Source organism: Triturus cristatus, chromosome 7, assembly GCF_964204655.1.
Source record: "Triturus cristatus chromosome 7, aTriCri1.1, whole genome shotgun sequence".
Taxonomy (NCBI): domain Eukaryota; kingdom Metazoa; phylum Chordata; class Amphibia; order Caudata; family Salamandridae; genus Triturus; species Triturus cristatus.
In genome coordinates, this window is record NC_140590.1 from 101,544,578 (window position 1) to 101,569,457 (window position 24,880).

General features: G+C 44.0%; 1 protein-coding gene across 1 annotated transcript in view; it reads right to left on the minus strand.

The window, feature by feature from the left end:
- Window positions 1–24,880, minus strand: part of LOC146808922 (urokinase plasminogen activator surface receptor-like) — a 371,935-nt gene that overhangs the window by 299,307 nt on the left and 47,748 nt on the right. Inside the window, exon 2 of the mRNA XM_085615725.1 lies at window positions 11,646–11,759. Coding sequence (XP_085471851.1) covers window positions 11,646–11,759 — 114 coding nt within the window. The remainder of the gene's footprint in view (window positions 1–11,645; window positions 11,760–24,880) is intronic.

The following is a 24,880-nucleotide window of genomic DNA, read 5'->3' on the forward strand; positions in this document are numbered from 1 at the left end:
GTCCAGCAGATGATTACTCTCAATGTAGGTGGTCAGTTGATTATTGACTAATGACTCTAAGACCCTCCCGAAGAGAGGGAGGAGGGAGATGGGTCGGTAGTTACTAGGCTGGTCAGGATCTAAAGTGGGCTTCTTTAGTATGGGTCTAACCATGTCCTCTTTCCATCTAGTTGGAACGGTTGAGTGCAGTAAAGATAGGTTGAGGAGTTTGGTTAGACCTGGGAGAAGGGCAGGCCCGATTCTGAACAAAATGTGCGCTGAAACTGTGTCAGTGGGAGATCCTGATTTGACCTTACCGAGAGCGATTCTGACATCCTCATGGATGAATTGCATGAATTCGTTGAGGGAGGTGAAAATCAAAGGATTTTTGCTGTCCTGCCCCTGATATTGTTTATTGTCACTTGAGGGGGAGAAGAGACTGTGTATGTTATTAATTTTGTCCACAAAAAAGACAGACAGGGTATCTACCAACTCTTGCGATATCAGCTGCACTGGCTGACAGGAGCTTGGGCTAGTGAATTCTTTTAATATTTTCTACAGTTCTTTGTGGGAATTGGATGCCTGACTAATTCTATCCCCCTGGAAGGTTTTTTCGGCCTTTGCTATGTGATCGACATAGTGCCTGTGAGTTGATTTGTAGAGCTGTCTGTCAGCGGTGGTTTTCGAGTGTCTCCACCTGCGTTCTGCCTTCCTTGTGGCTAATTTGTCAGATTTTAGGTCGGCGGTAAACCAGGGTGATATTTTATGGCGGCGATTAACTTTTTTTTCGGGCAAATTTTATCTAAAGTCCGACTGATTTCTGCCTCGAATAACTCAGCTACTACATTGGGGTTGTCGGTATCGGCTATGGGAGGGGTAGAAACATGGAGAGAGAAGGTGGTCAAATTGACTTTGTCTCATGATCTGCTCAGTGTGGGTTCTCTATATGTATTTTCTAAGGTGAAGGTTGCCTGAATATGACATTTTAATATATAGTGGTCAGACCAGAGAACTGGACTTGGGGGCTCGACCTCAATATAGGGCGAATTAGTAAATAAGAGGTCAAGTGTATGGCCTGTTGAGTGTGTAGGACCCACTATCATCTGTTTAAGACCTAATGTACTTAGGCTTGAAACAAGAGTGTTGGTATAGGTATTGTGAGGGAGGTCAATATGGTGGATGAAATCTCCTAATAAGAGAAAATTGCCAGCAGCCATGACATGGGGTGCGATGGTCTCTGGAAAAGGTTACTGGAAAAGTGGGCTTTGTTACCCGGAGGGCGATAGAGTAAGGAACCTCTCCATGATCCTTTATTAAAACAGTTGAGTTTGACGATGCAGAGTTCTCCCCAGTCCGAGAGGAGGGTGTCGATTATGCTGAATTTAGCACTGGCTCTCAAAGCTATGGCTAATCCACCACCTCTCTTACTGTGTCTGTCCAATTGGGTCAGTTGGTAATCAGGTGGGAAGGCGGTGGCAATGCCAGGGAGGGAGGACTCGCGGAGCCATGTCTCTGTGACAAAGAAGATGTCAGGTTTCTCAGAGTCTAACAGAGCCCAAATTTCAAGGGCGTGTCTGGGGACAGATAGGACATTATAGTAAACCCCTGTTAGGGGATTACAGGGGACAAGAGGAAGATCATTAGGGGGGATGGTTGGGCAAGCTTTGGGAAGGGGTCAGTCCCTGGGGGGAGTGGGTGAGCGTCCTACGGTGATCTCGGCCACCCAGGGAGAGGTTATGGACTTCACTGAGGAGGTAGATCTGTTGAGCAAATGAAGCTCCCAGCTAGTTTACTGTATAATAGCCATGTCTGAAGGAAGATGATGAACGGTTAACTCTGTTGGAGGGGAAAGGGACAGGAAGGCGAAATAGGAAAACAGCCAGGGTGTCCGGCGGTCCGGCGGAGACCAGGCGCGAACGGGCGCAGAAGGGTTTGCTTTTGGCGCACCGCTGCACGCGTCCGCTCTGGACCCCTCCTTTTAACTAAAAGGAAGTGAGCTGGAAACGGAGGCAGCGAAGCCTGGAATGCTGACCAGAGGTTTAGGGTGCTTCCGGTAGGAGAGATTGCTGGTGCACGTCCCTTCGCTTAATCAGCACAAGCCGTGGCGGAGCGGGGACTGAAACCAGCACTACCGCAACACCTACATGCCCCGGGGACTCTCTGTGGCCCGTTGGTGTTAGGACACACACCAATCCCCCCACCCTCCAGTGTACATGATTCTGCGGGTTGGACAGGATTACGGCCTCTTGTGCAGTGACAATTGTCAGCGAGGAGAGTCAGGACCTGTGAGTACAGTGCCTGACTCCTATGAGGCCCCTTTCACTGGGTCTCTGTCCCCCACCGGGTGCTCCCCCACACCCAGTTGCTGATCGCTTACTTAATTACAGGGACCATGATACTGTGTTACATCTGTCCCAGAAGCAGGGTCCTCTGCAATACCAGGGCACCACTATTTCCTTTTACCGTGACTTCACACTCGCTGTGCAGGATGCGTGGCACAGGTTTAATGATGCTAAAGTCCTGCCCCGTTAATTGGGGTTTAAATATGGCATGCTGTATCCAGCAAGGCTTCGGGTGGTGGTGAATGGCAGGGACCGCTTCGTTGGCACTCCAGCAGAGGCACTGACCATCTACAAACAGCTGGACCCCAATAAAACCCCCACACCAGCCGAGAGCAATCACCTCTGACCTCCACACCTCTGCCAGTGCTGACCTTTTCCTGCCAGACTGAAATTCCCCCTGATTGCCCCACTACCTCTACAATTCACCTGTGTGCACTCCTGGTAATGTTTCTTCTTCCAGACATCTTGAGTGACCCTCTCTATTGTAACCAAAATGTTATGTATAATCACCAGGTATTGGGGCTCCATCTACCGCAGCATTACCCACCCTCCAAGGTGTATACCACAGTAAAAACATTGGGTTTTCTGGTATCTTTTTGGGTATTGTTGGGATTTGTTGGGTCTTTAATGCCTGGTGTGGGTGGGGGAAGGGTGTTGTTGATTTACATGGGTATTGTTTTCTTTTTGTATCCTTAGCTAGTTAGATGAGACCACCCTTTGCCATAAGCACATAATCAGCATCTATGACTGCTCCTCACGTAACGATACCTAGAGGTAGGGTCCAGCTGGCAGAGTTCACGTTTATGACTTGGAATATCCGTGGCCTTAACAATCCCAGTAAGGGCAAACAGATATTATCATATCTCACTAGCCATGGTTTAAACATCCCTTTCTTGCAAGAAATCCACCTCCCTCCTCAATCATCCCCTGCGTTTGCAGCCTCCTGGGGACCCCAGATATTTTGCAAGTTATAGTATGTTCTTCCATGAGGTATGCATACTCTTCCGTAAACATTTTCCCTTCCATCATTATGTCACTTTTGCTGACAATTATGGCTGCTATGTCCTCATGGCTGGCACAGTGGTGGGGCATCAGTTTGTCCTGCTGAGCATCTGTGCCCCCAAAGTAGATGACTCTTCCTTTTTCATGACTTGTCCACCCTTCTGGGGGGATTTGTCTGATTCTTTTTTTTTTTTTTAAACTCTTTTTTATTATCACAAAATTCAGGGCATAATATAATCACATGGCGTACATATAAGGCAGTAATCATTGTCTCATCCTTCGGTGACATTGCATACATCAACAATACCTGTTGCAGCATAAACATCTCTGCTGACATTCTGTTATTTCCACTCCATCCTCCCCTCCCCTATTCGGATATGTCTTCCGTCTCCAGTGCAGGTGGTTCACAGATATAACCTCTAAATTTGTTCCACGCTCCCCACACTTTTCCCCATTTTTGTGGACATCTGCGGTGTACAAATACCGCCTTCTCCGCCACCATGACCTCTTCCATGTCTTTGTACCAGTCCCAGAGTGTAGGTGACTCCCCTGAACCCCACATTTTGGCAATATTGCGTTTAGCTAATACCGTCACCCAATCCTGCGCTGGGTGGGTAAGATCATTCGGTTCCCACACGTTTAGCAGACATCGTTTTGGGTCCGGTACCAGTGATATCTCCACTGTTTGGGATACAGTTCTCATTATCTTAACCCAGTAAGCTGCAACTTGCGGGCATTGCCAGATGGTGTGATAGAAAGTGCCCTCCTCTCCACAATTTCTCAGGCAGAGCTGATGTGGAGCCATCCCTATTTTGTGGAGGGTCAGTCTGGTGTAATATATGCGATGAAGTACCTTGAGTTGCACTAGCCTTAACTGTGAAGGTCTGGCAACTTCACGTGGGGACGACAGTGCCTCCTGCCATTCCGCATCGTCGAAGTCTCCCAAGTCCAGGGACCATTTTTGTCTAAGTGTTAGCATCGGGTCCGGCAAATTGTTAACTAATTTGATTTGTCTGATTCTTGACCCCTCGCTGCACACCACCAACATCCACACCGGTGGTAAACAAGTGCTTTGCGCATCCTTTCTACCTCGCCTGGATACACATTTTATTCAGCCCTCACACAGTCTGGATGCCGCTTCATTACTGACACATATACACAAGAGCCGCTCCGTGGCTCAAAGATGTACAGCTCATATCTCACACACTATCAGGTCATGTCCCAGTTAAATCGGTAGTTTGCATCCCCTGGTACCGCACTACTAGATGTTGTTTTCCGATCTGAACTCCACAACTCCATTCTCGAATATTTTAAGCTCAACTCAGGTTCTGTTCAGAGCCAGGCCACATTATGGGACGCCTTCAAGGCGTTTATATGGGAAAAGTGCATTTCTAAACATGCTGGGGTCCTCTGGGACATACATAGCAGTTTGGCGTATATATAGGCCAAACACACTGACACTGACAAGGCCAATTGCCTATCCCCCGGGTCAACTCCCCCACACAGGCGCTCCAATCAAATTTTCGAATTTCATGACCTAGCTAAAAGGGAGACAGCCTTTCTAGGTAAATACTATGCAGCCCACATATATGGTGAGGGCAAACGCCCAGGATGCACTCTGGCCCGGCTCCTGCTAACGAGGACATCACCCATGTATTGCTCTCGCGCTATGCACAACTCTATACCTCACGGTTGGATTCTGATGAAACCTCGCTGCGAACATACCTGGATGAAATAGCTATGGTCTGGGTTACCCAAGAACAGCGCCAATTTCTGCGCGTACCCTTCTCAAGTGAGGAGATTGTTCAGGCAAGTGATTCTCTTGGTAGCTCCAAGGCCCCTGGCCTTGAAGGCCTTACAGGTACCTTTTACAAGGCATATAAGAATCTCCTTGTCCCTCACTTGATGGACATGTACGCTGGGGCCATCGACAAAGGGAATTTTCCCACCCCCCATTATGAGAAGCAGTGATTACCCTACTGTGCAAAACCGGTAAGAGCCTGCATATCTGTTCCTCTTTGTGCCGCTCTTATTAATTAATTTTGACCATAAAATCCTTGCCAAGGTGGTTGCTAACAGGTTGTCCTTACTGATGGACCAAATCATCTCACCCCTCCAAACCAGATTTGTCCCCATAGGTCTACCTCCCTCAACTTACACACGGTGACCTCGGTCCTAAACAGAGTCTCCCCAGACGTACCTGCCGCTATTACCCATCTTGATGCGGAGAAGGCCTTTGACTCTTTGCAGTGGCTTTTTCTCCATGCAACATTGCAGAAGCTGGGGTTGCTCAGGGTTTAGTTTCCCTGATCAAGCTTCTGTATTCCAATCCAGTTGCCCGCTTACGGGTGAATGGCTCTATCTCCGAGCCTTTCATTATCACCAGAGGTACTAGGCTGGCCTGCCCTATGTCACCCCTCAAATTCATTATAGCCATGGACCCCCTAGTGCGCCATCTCCAAGAAAAACACATGCACCGCGGTCTCCATTTTAAACCTGGTCCATTGCTTCTTTCTATGTTGATGGAGATATATTAATATTTATTCGACATCCCTCGGACAACCTTGTACCATTGGGGCCAGATGTCTCTCCAGTTTGTATGTTAACTGGGTGAAATCAGAATTATTCCCTCTCACGGAAGCACTAAGCCCACACCCTGTAAATACCGTCTTAAATGGTGCGAAGACTCCACCAAATATTTGGGAATAACCCCGCTAAGTGAAAAAAAACAGGTGATTCACCTCAACTACGGTCCCACCATGGGCTGACTCCCTATCCAGATTGATCAATGGATTCAGCTCACTCTATCCATGGCCATTATCAAAATGGTTGTTCTCCGCCGCTTTTTGTTTTTGTTTTTAAACATACCTATACCTTTGATGCATTCTTTTTTCTTTGCATTGCGTAGTTTACTTCTGAAATTGATTAGGGCTGGTCGCAGACCCCTGATCAACTGGGACACACTTGTCCTACCCTACAACTGGAAAGGGTTTGCAGTCCCCAACTTCCAGACATATTTCCTGGTAGCAAAGAACCCGTTTTCTTACCCTAAGCTGAACCAGAGCGTGATTTAGCGTCTCTATTGCCACAAGGCCTCAAACTAGACCCCTCAGACATTAAGACGCTGTCTACCACATGCTGGGCCTGGAGGAAACTCAGTCGGGATTGGGCTGCGATTTCATGTATTCTCCTGCACTTCCCCGTTCACAGAATCTGCCACACCTCTACCAGTGCTGACCTTTTCTTGCCAGACTGAAATTCCCCCTGATTGCCCCACTACCTCTACAATTCACCTGTGTGCACTCCTGGTAATGTTTCTTCTTCCAGACATCTTGAGTGACCCTCTCTATTGTAACCAAATGTTATGTATAATCACCAGGTATTGGGGCTCCATCTACCGCAGCATTACCCACCCTCCAAGGTGTATACCACAGTAAAAACATTGGGTTTTCTGGTATCTTTTGGGGTATTGTTGGAATTTGTTGGGTCTTTAATGCCTGGTGTGGGTGGGGGAAGGGTTTTGTTGATTTACATGGGTATTGTTTTCTTTTTGTATCCTTAGCTAGTTAGATGAGACCACCCTTTGCCATAAGCACATAATCAGCATCTATGACTGCTCCTCACATAAAGATACCTAGAGGTATGGTCCAGCTGGCAGAGTTCACGTTTATGACTTGGAATATCCGTGGCCTTAACAATCCCAGTAAGGGCAAACAGATATTATCATATCTCACTAGCCATGGTTTAAACATCCCTTTCTTGCAAGAAATCCACCTCCCTCCTCAATCATCCCCTGCGTTTGCAGCCTCCTGGGGACCCCAGATATTTTGCAAGTTATAGTATGTTCTTCCATGAGGTATGCATACTCCTCCGTAAACATTTTCCCTTCCATTATTATGTCACTTTTGCTGACAATTATGGCTGCTATGTCCTCATGGCTGGCACAGTGGTGGGGCATCAGTTTGTCCTGCTGAGCATCTGTGCCCCCAAAGTAGATGACTCTTCCTTTTTCATGACTTGTCCACCCTTCTGGGGGGATTTGTCTGATTCTTTTTAAACTCTTTTTTATTATCACAAAATTCAGGGCATAATATAATCACATGGCGTACATATAAGGCAGTAATCATTGTCTCAACCTTCGGTGACATTGCATACATCAACAATACCTGTTGCAGCATAAACATCTCTGCTGACATTCTGTTATTTCCACTCCATCCTCCCCTCCCCTATTCGGATATGTCTTCCGTCTCCAGTGCAGGTGGTTCACAGATATAACCTCTAAATTTGTTTCACGCTCCCCACACTTTTCCCCATTTTTGTGGACATCTGCGGTGTACAAATACCGCCTTCTCCGCCACCATGACCTCTTCCATGTCTTTGTACCGGTCCCAGAGTGTAGGTGACTCCCCTGAACCCCACATTTTGGCAATATTGCGTTTAGCTAATACCGTCACCCAATCCTGCGCTGGGTGGGTAAGATCATTCGGTTCCCACACGTTTAGCAGACATCGTTTTGGGTCCGGTACCAGTGATATCTCCACTGTTTGGGATACAGTTCTCATTATCTTAACCCAGTAAGCTGCAACTTGCGGGCATTGCCAGATGGTGTGATAGAAAGTGCCCTCCTCTCCACAATTTCTCAGGCAGAGCTGATGTGGAGCCATCCCTATTTTGTGGAGGGTCAGTCTGGTGTAATATATGCGATGAAGTACCTTGAGTTGCACTAGCCTTAACTGTGAAGGTATGGCAACTTCACGTGGGGACGACAGTGCCTCCTGCCATTCCGCATCGTCGAAGTCTCCCAAGTCCAGGGACCATTTTTGTCTAAGTGTTAGCATCGGGTCCGGCAAATTGTTAACTAATTTGATTTGTCTGATTCTTGACCCCTCGCTGCACACCACCAACATCCACACCGGTGGTAAACCAAGTGCTTTGCGCATCCTTTCTACCTCGCCTGGATACACATTTTATTCAGCCCTCACACAGTCTGGATGCCGCTTCATTACTGACACATATACACAAGAGCCGCTCCGTGGCTCAAAGATGTACAGCTCATATCTCACACACTATCAGGTCATGTCCCAGTTAAATCGGTAGTTTCCATCCCCTGGTACCGCACTACTAGATGTTGTTTTCCGATCTGAACTCCACAATTCCATTCTCGAATATTTTAAGCTCAACTCAGGTTCTGTTCAGAGCCAGGCCACATTATGGGACGCCTTCAAGGCGTTTATATGGGTAAAGTGCATTTCTAAACATGCTGGAGTCCTCTGGGACATACATAGCAGTTTGGCGTGTATATAGGCCAAACACACTGACACTGACAAGGCCAATTACCTAACCCCTGGGTCAACTCCCCCACACAGGCGCTCCAATCAAATTTTCGAATTTCATGACCTAGCTAAAAGGGAGACAGCCTTTCTAGGTAAATACTATGCAGCCCACATATATGGTGAGGGCAAACGCCCAGGATGCACTCTGGCCCGGCTCCTGCTAACGAGGACATCACCCATGTATTGCTCTCGCGCTATGCACAACTCTATACCTCACGGTTGGATTCTGATGAAACCTCGCTGCGAACATACCTGGATGAAATAGCTATGGTCTGGGTTACCCAAGAACAGCGCCAATTTCTGCGCGTACCCTTCTCAAGTGAGGAGATTGTTCAGGCAATTGATTCTCTTGGTAGCTCCAAGGCCCCTGGCCTTGAAGGCCTTACAGGTACCTTTTACAAGGCATATAAGAATCTCCTTGTCCCTCACTTGATGGACATGTACGCTGGGGCCATCGACAATGGGAATTTTCCCACCCCCCATTATGAGAAGCAGTGATTACCCTACTGTGCAAAACCGGTAAGAGCCTGCATATCTGTTCCTCTTTGTGCCGCTCTTATTAATTAATTTTGACCATAAAATCCTTGCCAAGGTGGTTGCTAACAGGTTGTCCTTACTGATGGACCAAATCATCTCACCCCTCCAAACCAGATTTGTCCCCATAGGTCTACCTCCCTCAACTTACACACGGTGACCTCGGTCCTAAACAGAGTCTCCCCAGACGTACCTGCCGCTATTACCCATCTTGATGCGGAGAAGGCCTTTGACTCTTTGTAGTGGCTTTTTCTCCATGCAACGTTGCAGAAGCTGGGGTTGCTCAGGGTTTAGTTTCCCTGATCAAGCTTCTGTATTCCAATCCAGTTGCCCGCTTACGGGTGAATGGCTCTATCTCCGAGCCTTTCATTATCACCAGAGGTACTAGGCTGGCCTGCCCTATGTCACCCCTCAAGTTCATTATAGCCATGGACCCCCTAGTGCGCCATCTCCAAGAAAAACACATGCACCGCGGTCTCCATTTTATACCTGGTCCATTGCATCTTTCTATGTTTATGGAGATATATTAATATTTATTCGACATCCCTCGGACAACCTTGTACCATTGGTGCCAGAAATCATCAGATTTGGTTGTCTCTCCAGTTTGTATGTTAACTGGGTGAAATCAGAATTATTACCTCTCACGGAAGCACTAAGCCCACACCCTGTAAATACCGTCTTAAATAGTGCGAAGACGCCACCAAATATTTGTGAATAACCCCGCTAAGTCAAAAGAAGCAGGTGATTCACCTCAACTACGGTCCCAACGTGGGCTGACTCCCAATCCAGATTGATCAATGGATTCAGCTCACTCTATCCATGGCCATTATCAAAATGGTTGTTCTCCGCCGCTTTTTGTTTTTGTTTTTAAACATACCTATACCTTTGATGCATTCTTTTTTTCTTTGCTTTGCGTAGTTTACTTCTGAAATTGATTAGGGCTGGTTGCAGACCCCTGATCAACTGGGACACACTTGTCAACTGGGACGCACGTGGCCTACCCTACAACTGGAAAGGGTTTGCAGTCCCCAACTTCCAGACATATTTCCTGGTAGCAAAGAGCCAGTTTTCTTACCCTAAGCTGAACCAGAGCGTGATTTAGGAGGAGTTACCCTCCTGGCGTCTCTATTGCCACAAGGCCTCAAACTAGACCCCTCAGACATTAAGACGCTGTCTACCACATGCTGGGCCTGGAGGAAACTCAGTCGGGATTGGGCTGCGATTTCATGTATTCTCCTGCACTTCCCCGTTCACAGAATCTGTGGCTGCCCCTGACACTCGAAAAAGTGGTCCAGAGTACATTGACACAAAACGATCTCCATATGATTGGTGACCAGTTTTCAAATAGGCACGTGCTTTCTCATGTAGATGACACTAGGGGGCAGATTTACAATGAAAGTGACTCAGAGTCACTTTCAAAGCATAGGGATGGGACATATTTGGAACAATATGTTGCATCTCTGTGCTTCCCCTGTGTTGAGGCACTAACTGCTGCCATGCGCCGGCGCTGGCACCCTTGCACCATGTGCAAGGATGCCTGCGTCATGGGGAGACTGTATTTGTTCAGGAAGGGTTCCCATCCTGCACAAAAACAATCTGAAATGCCGTTTTTCAACTTCTATGTGTACTGCATTAGCACACATAGAAGTTGAAAAAGGGCATTGTTTCAATTATTGTTTATGTGCAGGAAGAAAACCCTTCCTGAACAAAAACAATCATTAGAGGTGATTTCCTCTTTCTATGTGTGCTGCAGAATGCAGCACGCATAGAAACAGGAAAACAAAACGAGGAGAACATTTCTCCTCGTTGCGTCTCCCTAAGCCTCCCCTGGGGAGGTGTATCATTCACACACATTTCCTAACTTACGATTTCTCATAAATCTGGAAATGTGTCTGGTTCCATGGGTGTTGAGTGGGAACACGCACAGCAACACCCATGGAACGACCGTTTCACGCAAAGTGCTGCATGTAAAGGGGCCATATTTACAAGGACAGGAAAAGTCACATAGATTGGAGTTCTGCTATGGAACCCTATTAGAACATGCTTGTGCCCCCTCTGAGGTGTGTGTTTTTCTCTTTTTTTTAACATTTCCAGCTATTTTATCTGCTGCAGCCTCCTTTGTATCCAGCTGATGTACCACCCCCGCTGTGTGAGGTACAATATTCTCGATTCCTTGTTCACTTTGTTGCAAAAAAATATAAATAAAGTGTTAAAAAAAAAGAACCACTGACCCTTTATCCACATAGCTCTTTTAAATTTCGACAAGAGGCATGAAAGCACTATAGGAATGATGCATTACAGGAGAACACAATAAAAATACAGTTGGGAACAACCAGCCATCAGAAAGTTTGACTTGAATGTGGAACACCTTGTGGATTGGGGAGAAAGGGACCATTTGCTTGGCGCGTTAAACTTCATTTTCCCATTAAAGATAGTGGTGCAGCCTGTAACCCACCTGAGATTTGTTGTGTCACCGCGGCTATGCACGAGGTCTCATTCTGATCGCATGTCTTGTTTGCTTCTGTGCAGTCACCTCCAAAATTACAAACATAGCATTCCAAGGCGCTAACTGGAGAGAGGAAACAGAGTGTTAGCGAGCCAATGTGGGCCAAGCCCCAGAAGGGCAGCTTCTACTATCGTAACTTTCTTCCAACTACCCTAGCACCTCCCTGAAATGACATGGCATAGCACGTGGACCATGGACCCTAAAGCAAGCAGAAAAATACCCCCTTTATGAAAGAAAAGAACAGATATCTAGGTTAATGTTGAACCCTCACACTTTTAGACCCCACTGCCACTGGATGTGGTGCACTGATGATAGCCAGAGGCCCTAAGGCGGAGGAGCGTCACCCCACTGCTCTCAGTGCAGAACAGCAAATATAATAACGTTATTATCATTGTATTTGTTGTCGCTGCAGGGCTGGGTTAGGGCGGGCGGGGATGATGGCACTGGGGGAGGAGTGGTTTGCACACTCCCTAAGTGCACGTGACCGCTCTTGGGCCGACCAAACAGTCCTGCACACGTTGCATGTTCCCAACCAGGCTGCATTACAACATGCAAAGCCTCCCTGTCCCTGATTGAGCACTGATCCATGGCGCTCAGACAAATCACAACACTACATTACAGCGTTGTGATTGGCTCAGGGGAGCCCGGGAGCCGGGTAATTCCGGCTGCCGGGACTGCAAGAAGAAGGAAGCTGAACAAGACAGAGTAGAGGCGTATGCAAGCAAATTTTGTTTTATTTTCTCTCTCCCCCGCCACCCCGCTTACTAATTGTATTCAGAATTATCTGTAAGAGTACCAGCCATCGTACCCAATTTGGGGGGATGCATTTGGACAGCTTTAAAAATTCCCACTGTGGACCATTAGCTTTACTGTTAAAAACCTGGCCAGTGCAATGTGATCTCCAAAACATCTGGGGCCACATGTGTCATTATTTCAAATAGCGATCGCGTAATTGCGGTTCTCTGCAAATCACAATCAGGAAATTGCTATTTGAATGTATGAAACTCCATGAGTTTCATTTAGCATTTCCTAATGGGCACACATCGACCTACTTCATTAATATTATTGAGGCAGGTCACAATTTGTGACCCATGTCTGTGATTGCTTTTAAATAAAGCAATAATTTTTTTTAAATGCAGCCCGTTACCCTTAAAGGAAAACAGGTTGCATTTAAAAAAGAAAAATGAAAAGTTACTTTTCATTTTTCAAGAGCAGGCAGTTCTGCTCTTAAAAAACATTTTTACGAACATTCACAAAGGGGAAAGGGGTCCCTTGGGGACCACTTCCCGTGTGCGAATGGGTTAGCACCTACTTGAAGAAGGTGGTAAATTGCGAATGTTTTGTGACTGCATTTCAGGTGCAAAACATTCTTACAACTGTTGCAATTCGGGATTAGGAAAGGATGCCCTAAATATGACCCTTCCTCATACCGAATCGGTATGTATTTGCAATTCCAAATTGTGATTCAGTAACATGTTACTAAACAATGCATTTTACTGGTCACAAACGGCCCAATTCTGAAAATGCGCAGTTTGTGACCGGTAAAATGCATGATACATGTGGCCCCGGTGTTTATACAGAATATCGGAACCAGAAATATCATGGGAGAAAATATGTCAAGAATATTGAGGACAAAAGTATCGTAAAGGGAAGTTTCTATAGGTAAGTAAAGTTTGACTCTATATTACTTCATATACAATATATATATTGTCAAGGTACGGAGAAGTTAAGAATAGAAAATCTATAGGCATGTATTTGCACTTACCTTCTCGATCTTTTGGTTGTCGATATTTTTTACATTATATTTAGGGCTCCCGGTTTTCCATATTTACGGATTTATACATAGAAATAGAGACGGAAATCGATATTTCCTTTGTCTGTATTTATATTTATAAACGGTAAAATACAAGTAAATGTTGCCGCGCTAGTCTCCCGCCTCCCGATTCCTGCAAGCAAAGACCCGATGCCTCTGGGTTTCAGCTGACAGGGCAGTATTGTGTAACGTGCTAATTCTTCCAGCAAAAGTCGAAGTGGCGATGCAGGGGCTCTAGAAGGGGTGAACAACCAACAAAGCCCCATTAACAAGCGAATGGTCTTTTAAAGACCTGTGAAGTGCTCGGGGGCGGCTGTGTGTAAGCTGTTTCAGCCCGGGCTGCCACAAACGTGGGGGGGGGGGAGGTACGCACTTTGCTCCTCTGAAATGTTGGCATCCACTCTTGTGTTACTTTTCACAATGTATAATTTTGAGCCAATTCGTGCCTCTGTTTTCAGAGCCCGTACGCAGAGCATGGTGAATGAAGTCACACTGAGTGTGAACGATGCCTTTATCTGTTCAGTCGAATGCTTTAAGTAACCTGGAAACACTGGGCTACCAGACTTACCTCTTTCGAGCATTTTAAACATTACAGTAAATTCTTGGGATGTGTGCATGGGCGTAGGAAGTGTGGGGGGCGCGGGGGATATATCCCCCCCAGATTTTGGAGTGGGGGGACACGGGGGACAAGGGAGGGGGGGACGAGGGGACAAAAGAATTTCCTCTCTCCCTTCTGTTATCGCAGGGCCATTAGCACGCGAAAGCGCTACCTAATGGCCCTGCACTTGACCTTACTGGAGTCAGAGGCCCCCGCCCTCTGCCTTTTGTTATGCTGCAGGAAGGCTCAGCCGTTCTGGGAAGGGCAGAAAACGGAGGAAAAATAAACGCTGTCTCTTTTCCTTCATGGCAAGGACCGTGTCTACTACTCCTGATCTGCCTCTGGCGGCTGCCCTCCTCTCTTTATTCCTCCATCTCTTTCTGTCTCTGTCTCGCTCCTGCTTACGTGCTGATTTCAAGAGGCAGCTCTTAAGGTACTCTCTCTTGCCTCTCCTTTTCTTTATTTGTTCCCCTGTGAAATTGATCCAAAAAAGGCTGAACTGTGTAGTGTTCAGTCTATTCTTGTCCTCGCTCTGGTTTAGAGTGTTATTGCTCTAAGAGCGTTCTAGGTTCCATGGTGACTTGTGTGGCAGAGGCAGTTGGGGGATTGAACTGAGTGGATGTATAAGCTGTTCTCTCTGATGGAATAAACTACCTTTGGAAACCTTCCTGAGTCTCCTTCTCGGTTACTTCATATTGGCGACGACTGGGAGTCAGAAGAGGACAGCGCTCACTTGTCAAAGAAACCCCGTAAAGGTATCAGTATCAGTATCAGTGCGTGTGTGCACCAGCGGCCGTTTTATGAATGTCGTGCTCATGATTGCACCAGCGGCTGTGGGATTGATCCGTGTCGCTTGTTCAGTTGTTTAAAAAGAATAAGGCGATGAGTAATACTTTAAAGTATGGGAAAATGTTCTTTGCGCTCTGATTGTGCCAGCGGCTGTTGCAAGTTCATGTACGCGTTCTGATTGCGCCCGCGGCAGTTTCTGAAGATAAATGTTGTGTTTCTTTGACATTATGGCACTGCTAATGCTAACGTTTTAGTGCACCGCCAACGCTAACGCTCTAGTGCGGCCATAACGGGCGAAATAATTTTATTAGGAAAAAAACACTCACCAACGTTCGTTTAGAGCTCCGGCTCCAGCGTTCCATCTTGCGGGGAATAATCGGAAGTCCAACGCGTTACGCTCAATACGCAAAGCATGTTGGGAGCATGATGATGTCACGCGGTGAGAGGTGTGACTACACGAGATACGCTCTCTCTTTCTAATTGGTTTAAAAGACTCGTTTTGTTTACAAATAGCTGTATTTAACAGGAGACATCTTGGGTTGGGATTGTGTCACTGCAAGCAAGTTTTTTTTTTTAGCTCAGAATCCCAGGCAAAGCATCTTTATTGATATTTTCAACTGTGCTATATTTAAGAAGGTCTCATATTTTTTTTTTTCCCTTCTTCCAGTTATTTTTTTTTTTTTTTACTGTTTTGTGGGATAGTGCCAAAATGTCAAATATTTCAGCCCCACCACATTTTTTGCCAACTGCAGGTGAACCAAAAATGGAATGGGATTTATGGTATCCCATGTTCTTAGCCTACGTAGAAGTGTTAGAAGAGGAAGATTGCTCTCCAAAAAGGAAATTAGACCTGTTGAGGCATTGCTTGGGCGGTCAAGGGATTAAAGAATTCGACAACTTACCTCCTCTCGAAAGTACTGAAGGCATAAATGTGTTTGAAGTAGCTATTAAAAAAATGAGTACCAGATTTGGAAAAAAATAAATATAGTGATGGAAAGATTCAAGTTTTACTCTCGTGCTCAAAAAGAGGATGAATCGATAGAAAACTATGTGTCTGCTTTACGTTCTCTGGCTGGTTCCTGTGCGTTCGACACTATTAACTACGAACAAGTACTTAGAGATCAAATAATGATGAAAACAAAAAGTAAAAAAATACAAGAAAGACTGTGGCTAGGCACTGAATCTTCCTTGAATGCAGTAGTCAATATTGCCAAAGGCATTGAACAGTCTGAAAAGTTTGTAAGCGAGATTAGGGGTCAACCTCAAGTCGTCAAAGTACAAGATCCAGTAGCAGAAGTTTCTCTTGTAAAGCCTCAGTTTACTCCAAAGAGAACTCCTTCATTTATTAAAAGAGACACGAGCTTCAAAGACAATAAATTTGGTAACCGCAGAAATCCTGTAATCTGCTATAGATGCGGTAGTTTTGAGCATGTTGGTAATTACAAAGGATGCCCAGCATGGAGTAAAGTGTGCATCAAGTGCAAAAAGCCAGGCCATTTTGGGAAGATGTGCAGATCATTACAAAAAGTCAACTGTGTCACTTGTGAAGAAGATGAAATTTCAACAGAGTTTAATGAATTTAACTGCATTTCCTGTGTGTCTGAAAATAACTGTAAAGGTTTTCCAATAGGTTCCATACTTGTGGATGGGAAAGAAGTTGACATGATGATAGACTCATGTGCCTGGTATTCTATTATTGGTAAAGACCTATTCATGGAACTGTGGGTGGATAGGAAATTATTGCCTCCGGATATTAAACCTGGCAGTTACTCGGGGCATAAGATTGATTTGGAAGGGTATTTGTGGACGGATTTGATTTTCAAAGAAAAAAAAATTAGAGGTAAATTGTATGTAGCCACTAAAGGGGTGGCTATACTGGGCTGGCCTCATCAACAAGAATTGGGTATAAAGTTGAATCCAAACGCTTCACCTCCCGTTTACAGTGTTTTCACACAAAGTGAAGATTTCGTTGCAAATATAAAAGCAATGTTTCCTAGGGTTTTTAGTAACGAGCTTGGGGAATATGCAAACTTCAAACATAAAATTATCCTCAAAGACTCCGCCATCCCTGTAAGACATAAAGTTCGTAATGTTCCTCTAGCGTACCGTAACAGGTTGAAAGACATGCTGAAAGATTTAGTTTCTAAAAACATTATTGAACCGATAGAATCCTCCCCATGGGTTTCTCCGGTGGTCATTTCACTTAAAAGCAACGGGGAGCTTAGGTTGTGTGTCGATCTCCGAAGCTTAAACAAAGAGATTTGGATCGATAGACACCCATTACCTAACATACATGAACTAATTTCTACGTTGTCTGGGGCTAGGGTATTTTCCACGCTAGACTTAGCTAGTGCATACCATCAAATCATCCTGCATGAACAATCTAAATGTTTAACTGCTTTTGTTACACCGGAAGGCATGTTTCAATTTAAGCGTATGCCATTTGGACTGGCTAGTGCAGCTTCTGTCTTTCAGAGACTTATGAAAGAAGTATTAGAAGGTTGTCCGGGTGCTATAGCATTCCAGGATGATATTTTAATCTTTGGGAAAGATTATGAGGATCATGATTGCAACCTAAAAAAGGTTTTGGGTAGTATAGAAACCAAAGGTTTAACCCTTAAGTTCTCTAAATGTAAATTCAGAAAAGATAGTGTAGAATATTTAGGTCATGAAATTTCACGTGAGGGCATCAAACCAAAACTAGATCATGTAGCCAGTATTGTAAAAGCTCCTGCTCCTACGACTAAAGAACAATTATTATCGTTCTTGGGCTTAACTGAATTTTATAGCAAGTTTGTAGAGAATTATGCTTCTAAGGTATTCCCTTTACGTAATTTATTAAAGAAGAACACAAAATTTGTCTGGAGTGAGGAGCAAAAATTAGCATTTGAAGCATTGAAAAAAGAAATTAGTGTTGCCCCGTTTTTAAGACCCTTCACGATTGGAGGAGAGTGTATAGTAGCAGTAGATGCAAGCAATACGGGTCTGGGTGCGGTACTCTTGCAGAGGGGTTTTGGAGAAGAGTATGTGGTGTCCTATGCTTCGAGAACTTTAAAAGGGGCAGAATTTAATTATTCAACTATCAAAAAAGAGTTACTTGCATGCACGTGGGCTGCTCAACACTTTAGACAATTTTTATGGGGTACAAAGTTTCAATTAAGGACGGATCACAAACCACTTATTAACATGTTAACAGCTGGTGGGGGAAGATCTCTTACAGCTCGGCTAGCCAGGTTAGCTGCTAAATTACAAGAATACCAATGCTCAGTGGTGTATATTCCTGGTCGTATGAACGTTCATGCTGATTGCATGTCTCGCTTGCCTTTACATGAGAATACCAATGTTATTGATAGTCCTGAGGAGTGTGATATAGCCTATACTATGGAGGATGTTCAAAACAGTGTGAGTTCAGATGCCATCTCGGAGGAGATGTGGGTAAAGGCAATGTCTGAGGATGACATTTTACAAGATGTTGTAAAACATTTACAGAGCAAATGGCCTGAGGAGAGAAAACTGAGGGGCGAAGTGAGCTCTTTTTGGAAAATAAGAGACGAACTCATGTCAATACATGGGTTTGTGATCAGGGGCGATAAAATTGTCCCACCCAGGGGAATTATAGAACAGTTAGTTAATCTATCACATGAAGGACATTTGGGTATGTCTTCCACTAAACGCCGTTTGAGAGAATTTTATTGGTGGCCTAGTATGGATAGTATGGTGGACAGATGGGTCAGAGAGTGTATACAATGTGCAAAAAGTGACAAATCTGCCAAACCACTAACTATGGGGATCACTCCTATCGAATACTCACAAGGTCCCTGGAGGAAATTAGGAATTGATATTATTGGGCCTTTGAATTTTCCTTCTGATAAACATGTGTTTGCAGTAGTTTTAGTTGACTACTTTTCAAAATGGCCAGAGGTTAAAGTAGTTGATAAAGTAACTTCCAACCACATTATAGAATTTTTAGATAACATTTTTTCTCAAGAGGGTATTCCATTTTTTCTCAAGAGGGTATTCCTTCTGAGCTGGTTTCAGACAATGGACCACAATTCATTAGTGATGAGTTTGAAACGTTTTTAAACAAATGTGGTATTACTCATAAAAGGGTCTCTAATTATAATCCTATGGCTAATGGTCAAGTTGAACGTTTTAATAGAGTGGTGAAAGAATCCATACAGTTAGCTATCAAAAGTAAGATTGATTGGAGGAAAGCATTACGAGCCACTTTACATACTTATCGTATGTCTCCCAATTCAGTTACGGGTTGTTCTCCGTTTGAAATGCTCAGAGGGAGAAAACCTTGTTCTAAACTGGTGCCATGCTGGATGCAAAAAAATAATATTCATGATTCTACTTTAGATCTTAAGGTGGTCAGGGAGCGAGTTCAACGATATCAAGATAAAATGCAAAAAAGTAAAAGTAACAACTGTTTTGTGAATTGTAAAATCAAAGCTGGTGACCTAGTTCGTGTTAAATTGGGTGGTGTAGACAAAAAATGGTCAAAATGGTCTGATCCAGTGGAGGGTATTGAAGTATTCAGCAAAGCTGTCAGGGTACGAGGGGGTAAAATTTGGAATTTCAGACGTATATCCATTTTTAGACCCAAGGATATTTGTTGTAAATCCCTTGTACCTTCAAAAGAAAAATCTTTGCTTGCTAATGGAAATGATGATGGTCATAATTTTCTGGATGTCATGGATAATTCTAACTTGGGTTCAGAGGTGGTGATACCATCTTTGAGCACTGACACCATAGGTGGCCCTCTTTTATCTCAAGGTACTGCTGTCACATTTAGTGATGGTCTTGTTGAGAATCAACTTGTTGAAGAGGTGGCTGTCCCAAGTGCTCAAAGGAAAAGTTCTCGTATCACCAGACCACCTGTCAAATTGAATGATTTTGTTAGATTTTAAATGTTTGTACTTACTTGTTTTTTTTTTCAAAGGGGGAAGGTGTGTAGTGTTCAGTCTATTCTTGTCCTCGCTCTGGTTTAGAGTGTTATTGCTCTAAGAGCGTTCTAGGTTCCATGGTGACTTGTGTGGCAGAGGCAGTTGGGGGATTGACCTGAGTGGATGTATAAGCTGTTCTCTCTGATGGAATAAACTACCTTTGGAAACCTTCCTGAGTCTCCTTCTCGGTTACTTCAAACACTTTGGCTGTAAATGTCCTAATTTTCTGACCGTTTTCTATTGAAAAGAAAAACCTCGGAATGGAGAGAAAAAATAGTTAAATACCTAAATAAAGCAATACAGAGTGGACAGCAGACAGGCCAGACTGTTATTTACACCCACACACATTAGCACCACTTTACAGAGTTTGCCAGTGAAAGCGCTACTTTCTTTTTATCTTCTTTCTTTGAACAACATTGTTTTCCCAGGGTGGGTAAGTGCGCCATTCCTAAAGGGACTGCAATACCTGGTTGATGGGTAGAGTGGAAACGTTTAATATGATCGTTTTCAACTTTGTAATTATTTTAGCTTATAAAATGCGGCTCTGTGTTTGGGGATGTGGTCGTTTTTAAACCAAACTGCATACATTTTGAAAGGATATAAGCAATGGACATTGAAAGAGGTCCCTTCCTGGTCCTGTAGCCATGTCTTGAACTTTTCAGGCAAAATCACTTACTGATTTCTGAATAATGAGTTTAAAACCGTTAAGGTAACCATGTTTTTTTTCTGATTACAGTTCACATGCTTTGCTTATTCTTGCATTCCCTATGAGTGTTTGCTTTTTCCAGGGTGTTATTAATTTTTTTTCAGGCAGCATTTTACTGTTGTCTAGTGCATAATTTGAATTTAGTCGCAGCATAATTGAGTTGTGCTGAAGGCAGTGCGAGTTTCTCTCAGTGGGTCAATGTAAATAAATGTGGAAAAATACTAGCTGTGGCGTCGCCTTTTGCTTGTGGCAAAAATAAATATGGATAAATACAGAAAAAAAGCCCAAAAAATAAATATGGATAAATACAGACGGAAATGGCAAAAAAATAAATACCATAAAACCGGGAGCCCTAATTATATTCTGTCCACGTGATATTTTTGGTTTAAACCTCATGATTTAAACCCCCCTCAGTCTGAGATCAGTTGCTAGGGATTGGTAGTTGAATGCACTCCCACAACTGAGGTTGATAGAACAACCTATTTTTGGCGGGAGTTGGGAAAAGTTGATAGATGATTTATTTAGGTTTACACATAGCTTAGCTTGCATCAGAACTCTTAATTTTGTGGTAATAATATTGCCATTTGTTTTAAAGAGAGCAAGACAAAAAACTCAAGACAAGTGAATGCTTCTTGATGGGCTCCTATTAAAAACCTGTGTTGCTAATATCTCTTTTAAATACACATTAGGTATATCCAAATATAATTTAGATGCATTTAAAAGAGATGTTGGCGTGCTGTCTAGTCCATCTGCACCCTTGCATGACTCTCAGGCTTTCACTGAGAGAAAATCAGGAGAAATATGGGTTCTCGAAGCCACCACGAAAATTTTTAAGCCACAAAAGAACTGATGTACATCATTTCCATTCACCAGTGGTCGTTCATAGTGCACCTGCTTTTTGTGGATGGAAAATAATTTTACAAACCTATGTACTAATTGGTCAATTTACAAAATTCCAAATCATAGTGGGTCGCATTCTGACATACCTCATCAATATTTATACGGTAGGTCACAAATTGCAACTTTCGACTATTTGATGAAATCACAGGGATGGGGGCCTGGAGAGATCAGAAGACCACCATGCATGTATTATCATTTAAATAAAGCAAACTTTTTTTTTATCCATCCCATTTACTGTTACAGAAACTGGACTGTATTTAAAAAGAAAGTTGATATTTGTTTTTAAAGTTTGTTTTAGAGTTGGCAATGATCCGCTGGACCACTGAAGAGTCCCCAAGAAACTTTCTTTTTAAATTCAAAACTTCTATTTTGCGAATGTGTTACCAATGCAACTCAGATGAGAGTAATTGTTCAATGTTTTGAGAACAGAATGCGGTCGCTATTCAAAAGGGAAGCCCTAAACACGAACCTTCCAAATAGCGATTAATTATGCCTTGCTAAACACATTTTTGCAGTCAGTCACTCCAGAGAATTAGTGCTTGTCTTGCGGTTCTCTTCTGCGCTTTCAGAGGTCTGCCAGTTCTTTCTTCGTCTGACCAGGCACATGCAGGCTGGCTATCAAAAAACTACCCAAACCGTGCAGTGTCCCTACCAGTAAACTCCTGAAGTCTCACGTACTGCACAGGCCAACAGTGCTCTGCCTTAGTCCCTTTGCCATGGAAAGATGTGAGTGAAAATGCTTTTTTTTTGTTTTGCAGTTTTATGTAGTGCAAACTCCTACCAAAGGTATTGGAGTGCTTTACATGAACACCAGTTACATTACATAACTTTACATAGATTTGCCCAGAATCACAAGATGTTAACCAGCTCCTCCTGCGACAATTCTCCTGTCCAGCTTGCCCGCAGTCCCCTACCTTCTGCTGCTGCCTACCTGCTGCCCTCTGTTTGTGCCTCCTCTGCTCGCTTTTCTGCCCTCTATTTTGCCTTTTCGCCTTGTTTTCTGCCCTCTGTTTTGCCTTTTTCTATTCATGTTTCTACACTCTGTTTGGCCTTTCCTGCTCGTTTTCCTGCCCTTTGTTTTGCCCTCTTCTGCTCTGTTTTGCATTTTCGGCTCATTTTTCTGCCCTCTGTTTTGCATTTTCGGCTCATTTTTCTGCCCTCTGTTTTGCATTTTCGGCTCATTTTTCTGCCCTCTGTTTTGCCTTTTGTGCTAGTTTTTCTGCCCTCTGGTTAGCATTTTTCTTCTAATTTATTCCTGCCCGTTCCCTCCTTCCGTCAACCAGTGTGCCGCCCTCCCCCCATGACCTACTTAATGGAGGCACCAGCATGAACCCATTGAGCAGTTCATTTGGCCAGCTCCCCCTGTGACAGTTCTCCTGTCCAGCTTGCCTGAAGTCTTTTACACTCTGCTGCCTGTCTACCTGCTGCCCTCTGTTCGTGCATCCTTTGCTCATTTCCTGCTCTATTTTGCCGTTTCTGCTTGATTTTCTGCCCTCTCTTTTTTCTTTTTCTACTCATTTTTCTTACCTCTGTTTTGCTTTTTCTGCAAATCTTTCTGCCTTCCATGTTGCCTTGCTGCTTGTTTTCAGCTCTCTGTTTTGCCCTCTTATGCTCTGTTTTGCTTTCTGAACATTTTTCTGCCTTCTGTTTTTCCCTCTTCTGCTTTGCTTCGCCTTTTCTGCTCGTTTTCTGTTTTTTCTTTTCTGCTTATTTTTCTGCCCTATGTTTGACTTTTCTGCTCTTTTTTCTGCCCTCTGTTTTGCCCTCTTGTGCTCTGTTATGCCTTTTCTGCTTATTTGTCTGCCCTCTCTATTGCCTTTTCTGCTTGCTGTTTGCCTTTTTCTGCTTGTTTTTTCCCTTTTCTTGTCATTTTCTCAAGACCTGGATTTTCGACTGAGACCTCACACCCTGTGCCCAGATACCCCCGGGGTGACAGTGCCGGGCTCTAAAAAAGCTGATTGATTCATTGATTGAACTGACGCTGAGACTCGAACCTGGGTCCCCAGTTCCAAAGTCAGCAGTTCTGGCCCTAACACGCATCTTCTCGCATGCTTTATGATTGGACGACTGGAACTATAGTCATCCAATCACAAAGGAGCACAGCACACAAAAAGCAGAAACCTGCTCGGGCATACAGTCTTTCCAAATGTGCTAGCCCCGATACTATCTGCTTGACTACCTCTGACTCTGCCCGGGGTGTCTCCCAGTGCCCAATAGCCAGGCACCTCAGCCGCCCAAGAGTCAAAACAGACCTAGGGCCCAAACAGCCCCTAACAAGATATTCTGACCAGCTACTTGTAAAATGAATGTAGTGAGGGCAGAGAAGTTTGGTCAATCCGTGTCCTGGTGTCACTGCACCAGCAGCCCAACCAATAGCTATGTATGACCGTGACGGAAGTGTGACATTGAGGAAAATGAAAACAAAAGTAGGACTAAATAAAAGGTTACAGTGAGCCAAAGGACGTGGTAGCAAATTGTGTATTTAGTACGTTTTAACAGTGATAGATGGACACATTCAAAAACTGAAGCTAGGACTAAATTGCGCTTAAGTGGTAGTTTGGGTTGCCACTTGGCATCTTTTTTACTGGCCAGGACTATATTTTATGCCTCTGCAATTAAAATTTTTGGTAAAACAGTAAAACTTTTCACCTTTTGAAAACTAAACCTATTTCAGCAAATTAATGAGGTAATCACTTAAAAAGTGTCAAAGAACTGAATACATTTTAAACACGATTATTAAAACAAACAGAGGTAAACTTACCCTATTACAAAAGAGTACTGAGAGTTTTGCACAAATTATTTTTCACTTAGCAGCTTGGTCCCTCCAGTATGGAAAAAGTAAACAAATGGCTGATGTCTGTTTTTTGGGATACAGGTGGCGACCCTGGTATTTCCGTCCCTTTCAGCACTAATGCTAATTCAGAGCTGACCAAAGAGTGTGTTCGTGACTGCCACTTGCACATACTAAATGCGCCTAAAATCGTGAAAATGGGGAAACGATGTGTAAATATAGGTGCTGTTAGACTAGGGGGTCTCTAGTTGGCACAGGTAGGCACTTGTGACAAATAGATGACAACACTACAGATGGACACCACACAGGTTTTATATCAAAAATAAGTATTCTTTATATAGATTTACCACAAGACCATAAACGACAAAAATCCACAATACTGTTACTTTAAGATGGTAGAATTTAGCTTAGTTCTCTTTATTTCTTAAATGCGACACTTTAAGTCAATGTACCTTTTAGAAGCAACACGCCGGGCAACGAAAGTGTTGCAACGATGTTGATGCGTTGAAGATTTGGGTGCAAAGAAATAAAGACGTGAAGATCTTCCAGATACGGCACGCTTCTCCGATGTTGCGAGAAGACTCGATTCGATGCGTCAGCTGTAAGGGGTTTTATCTGAAGGGCAAGAGGGGAAACAC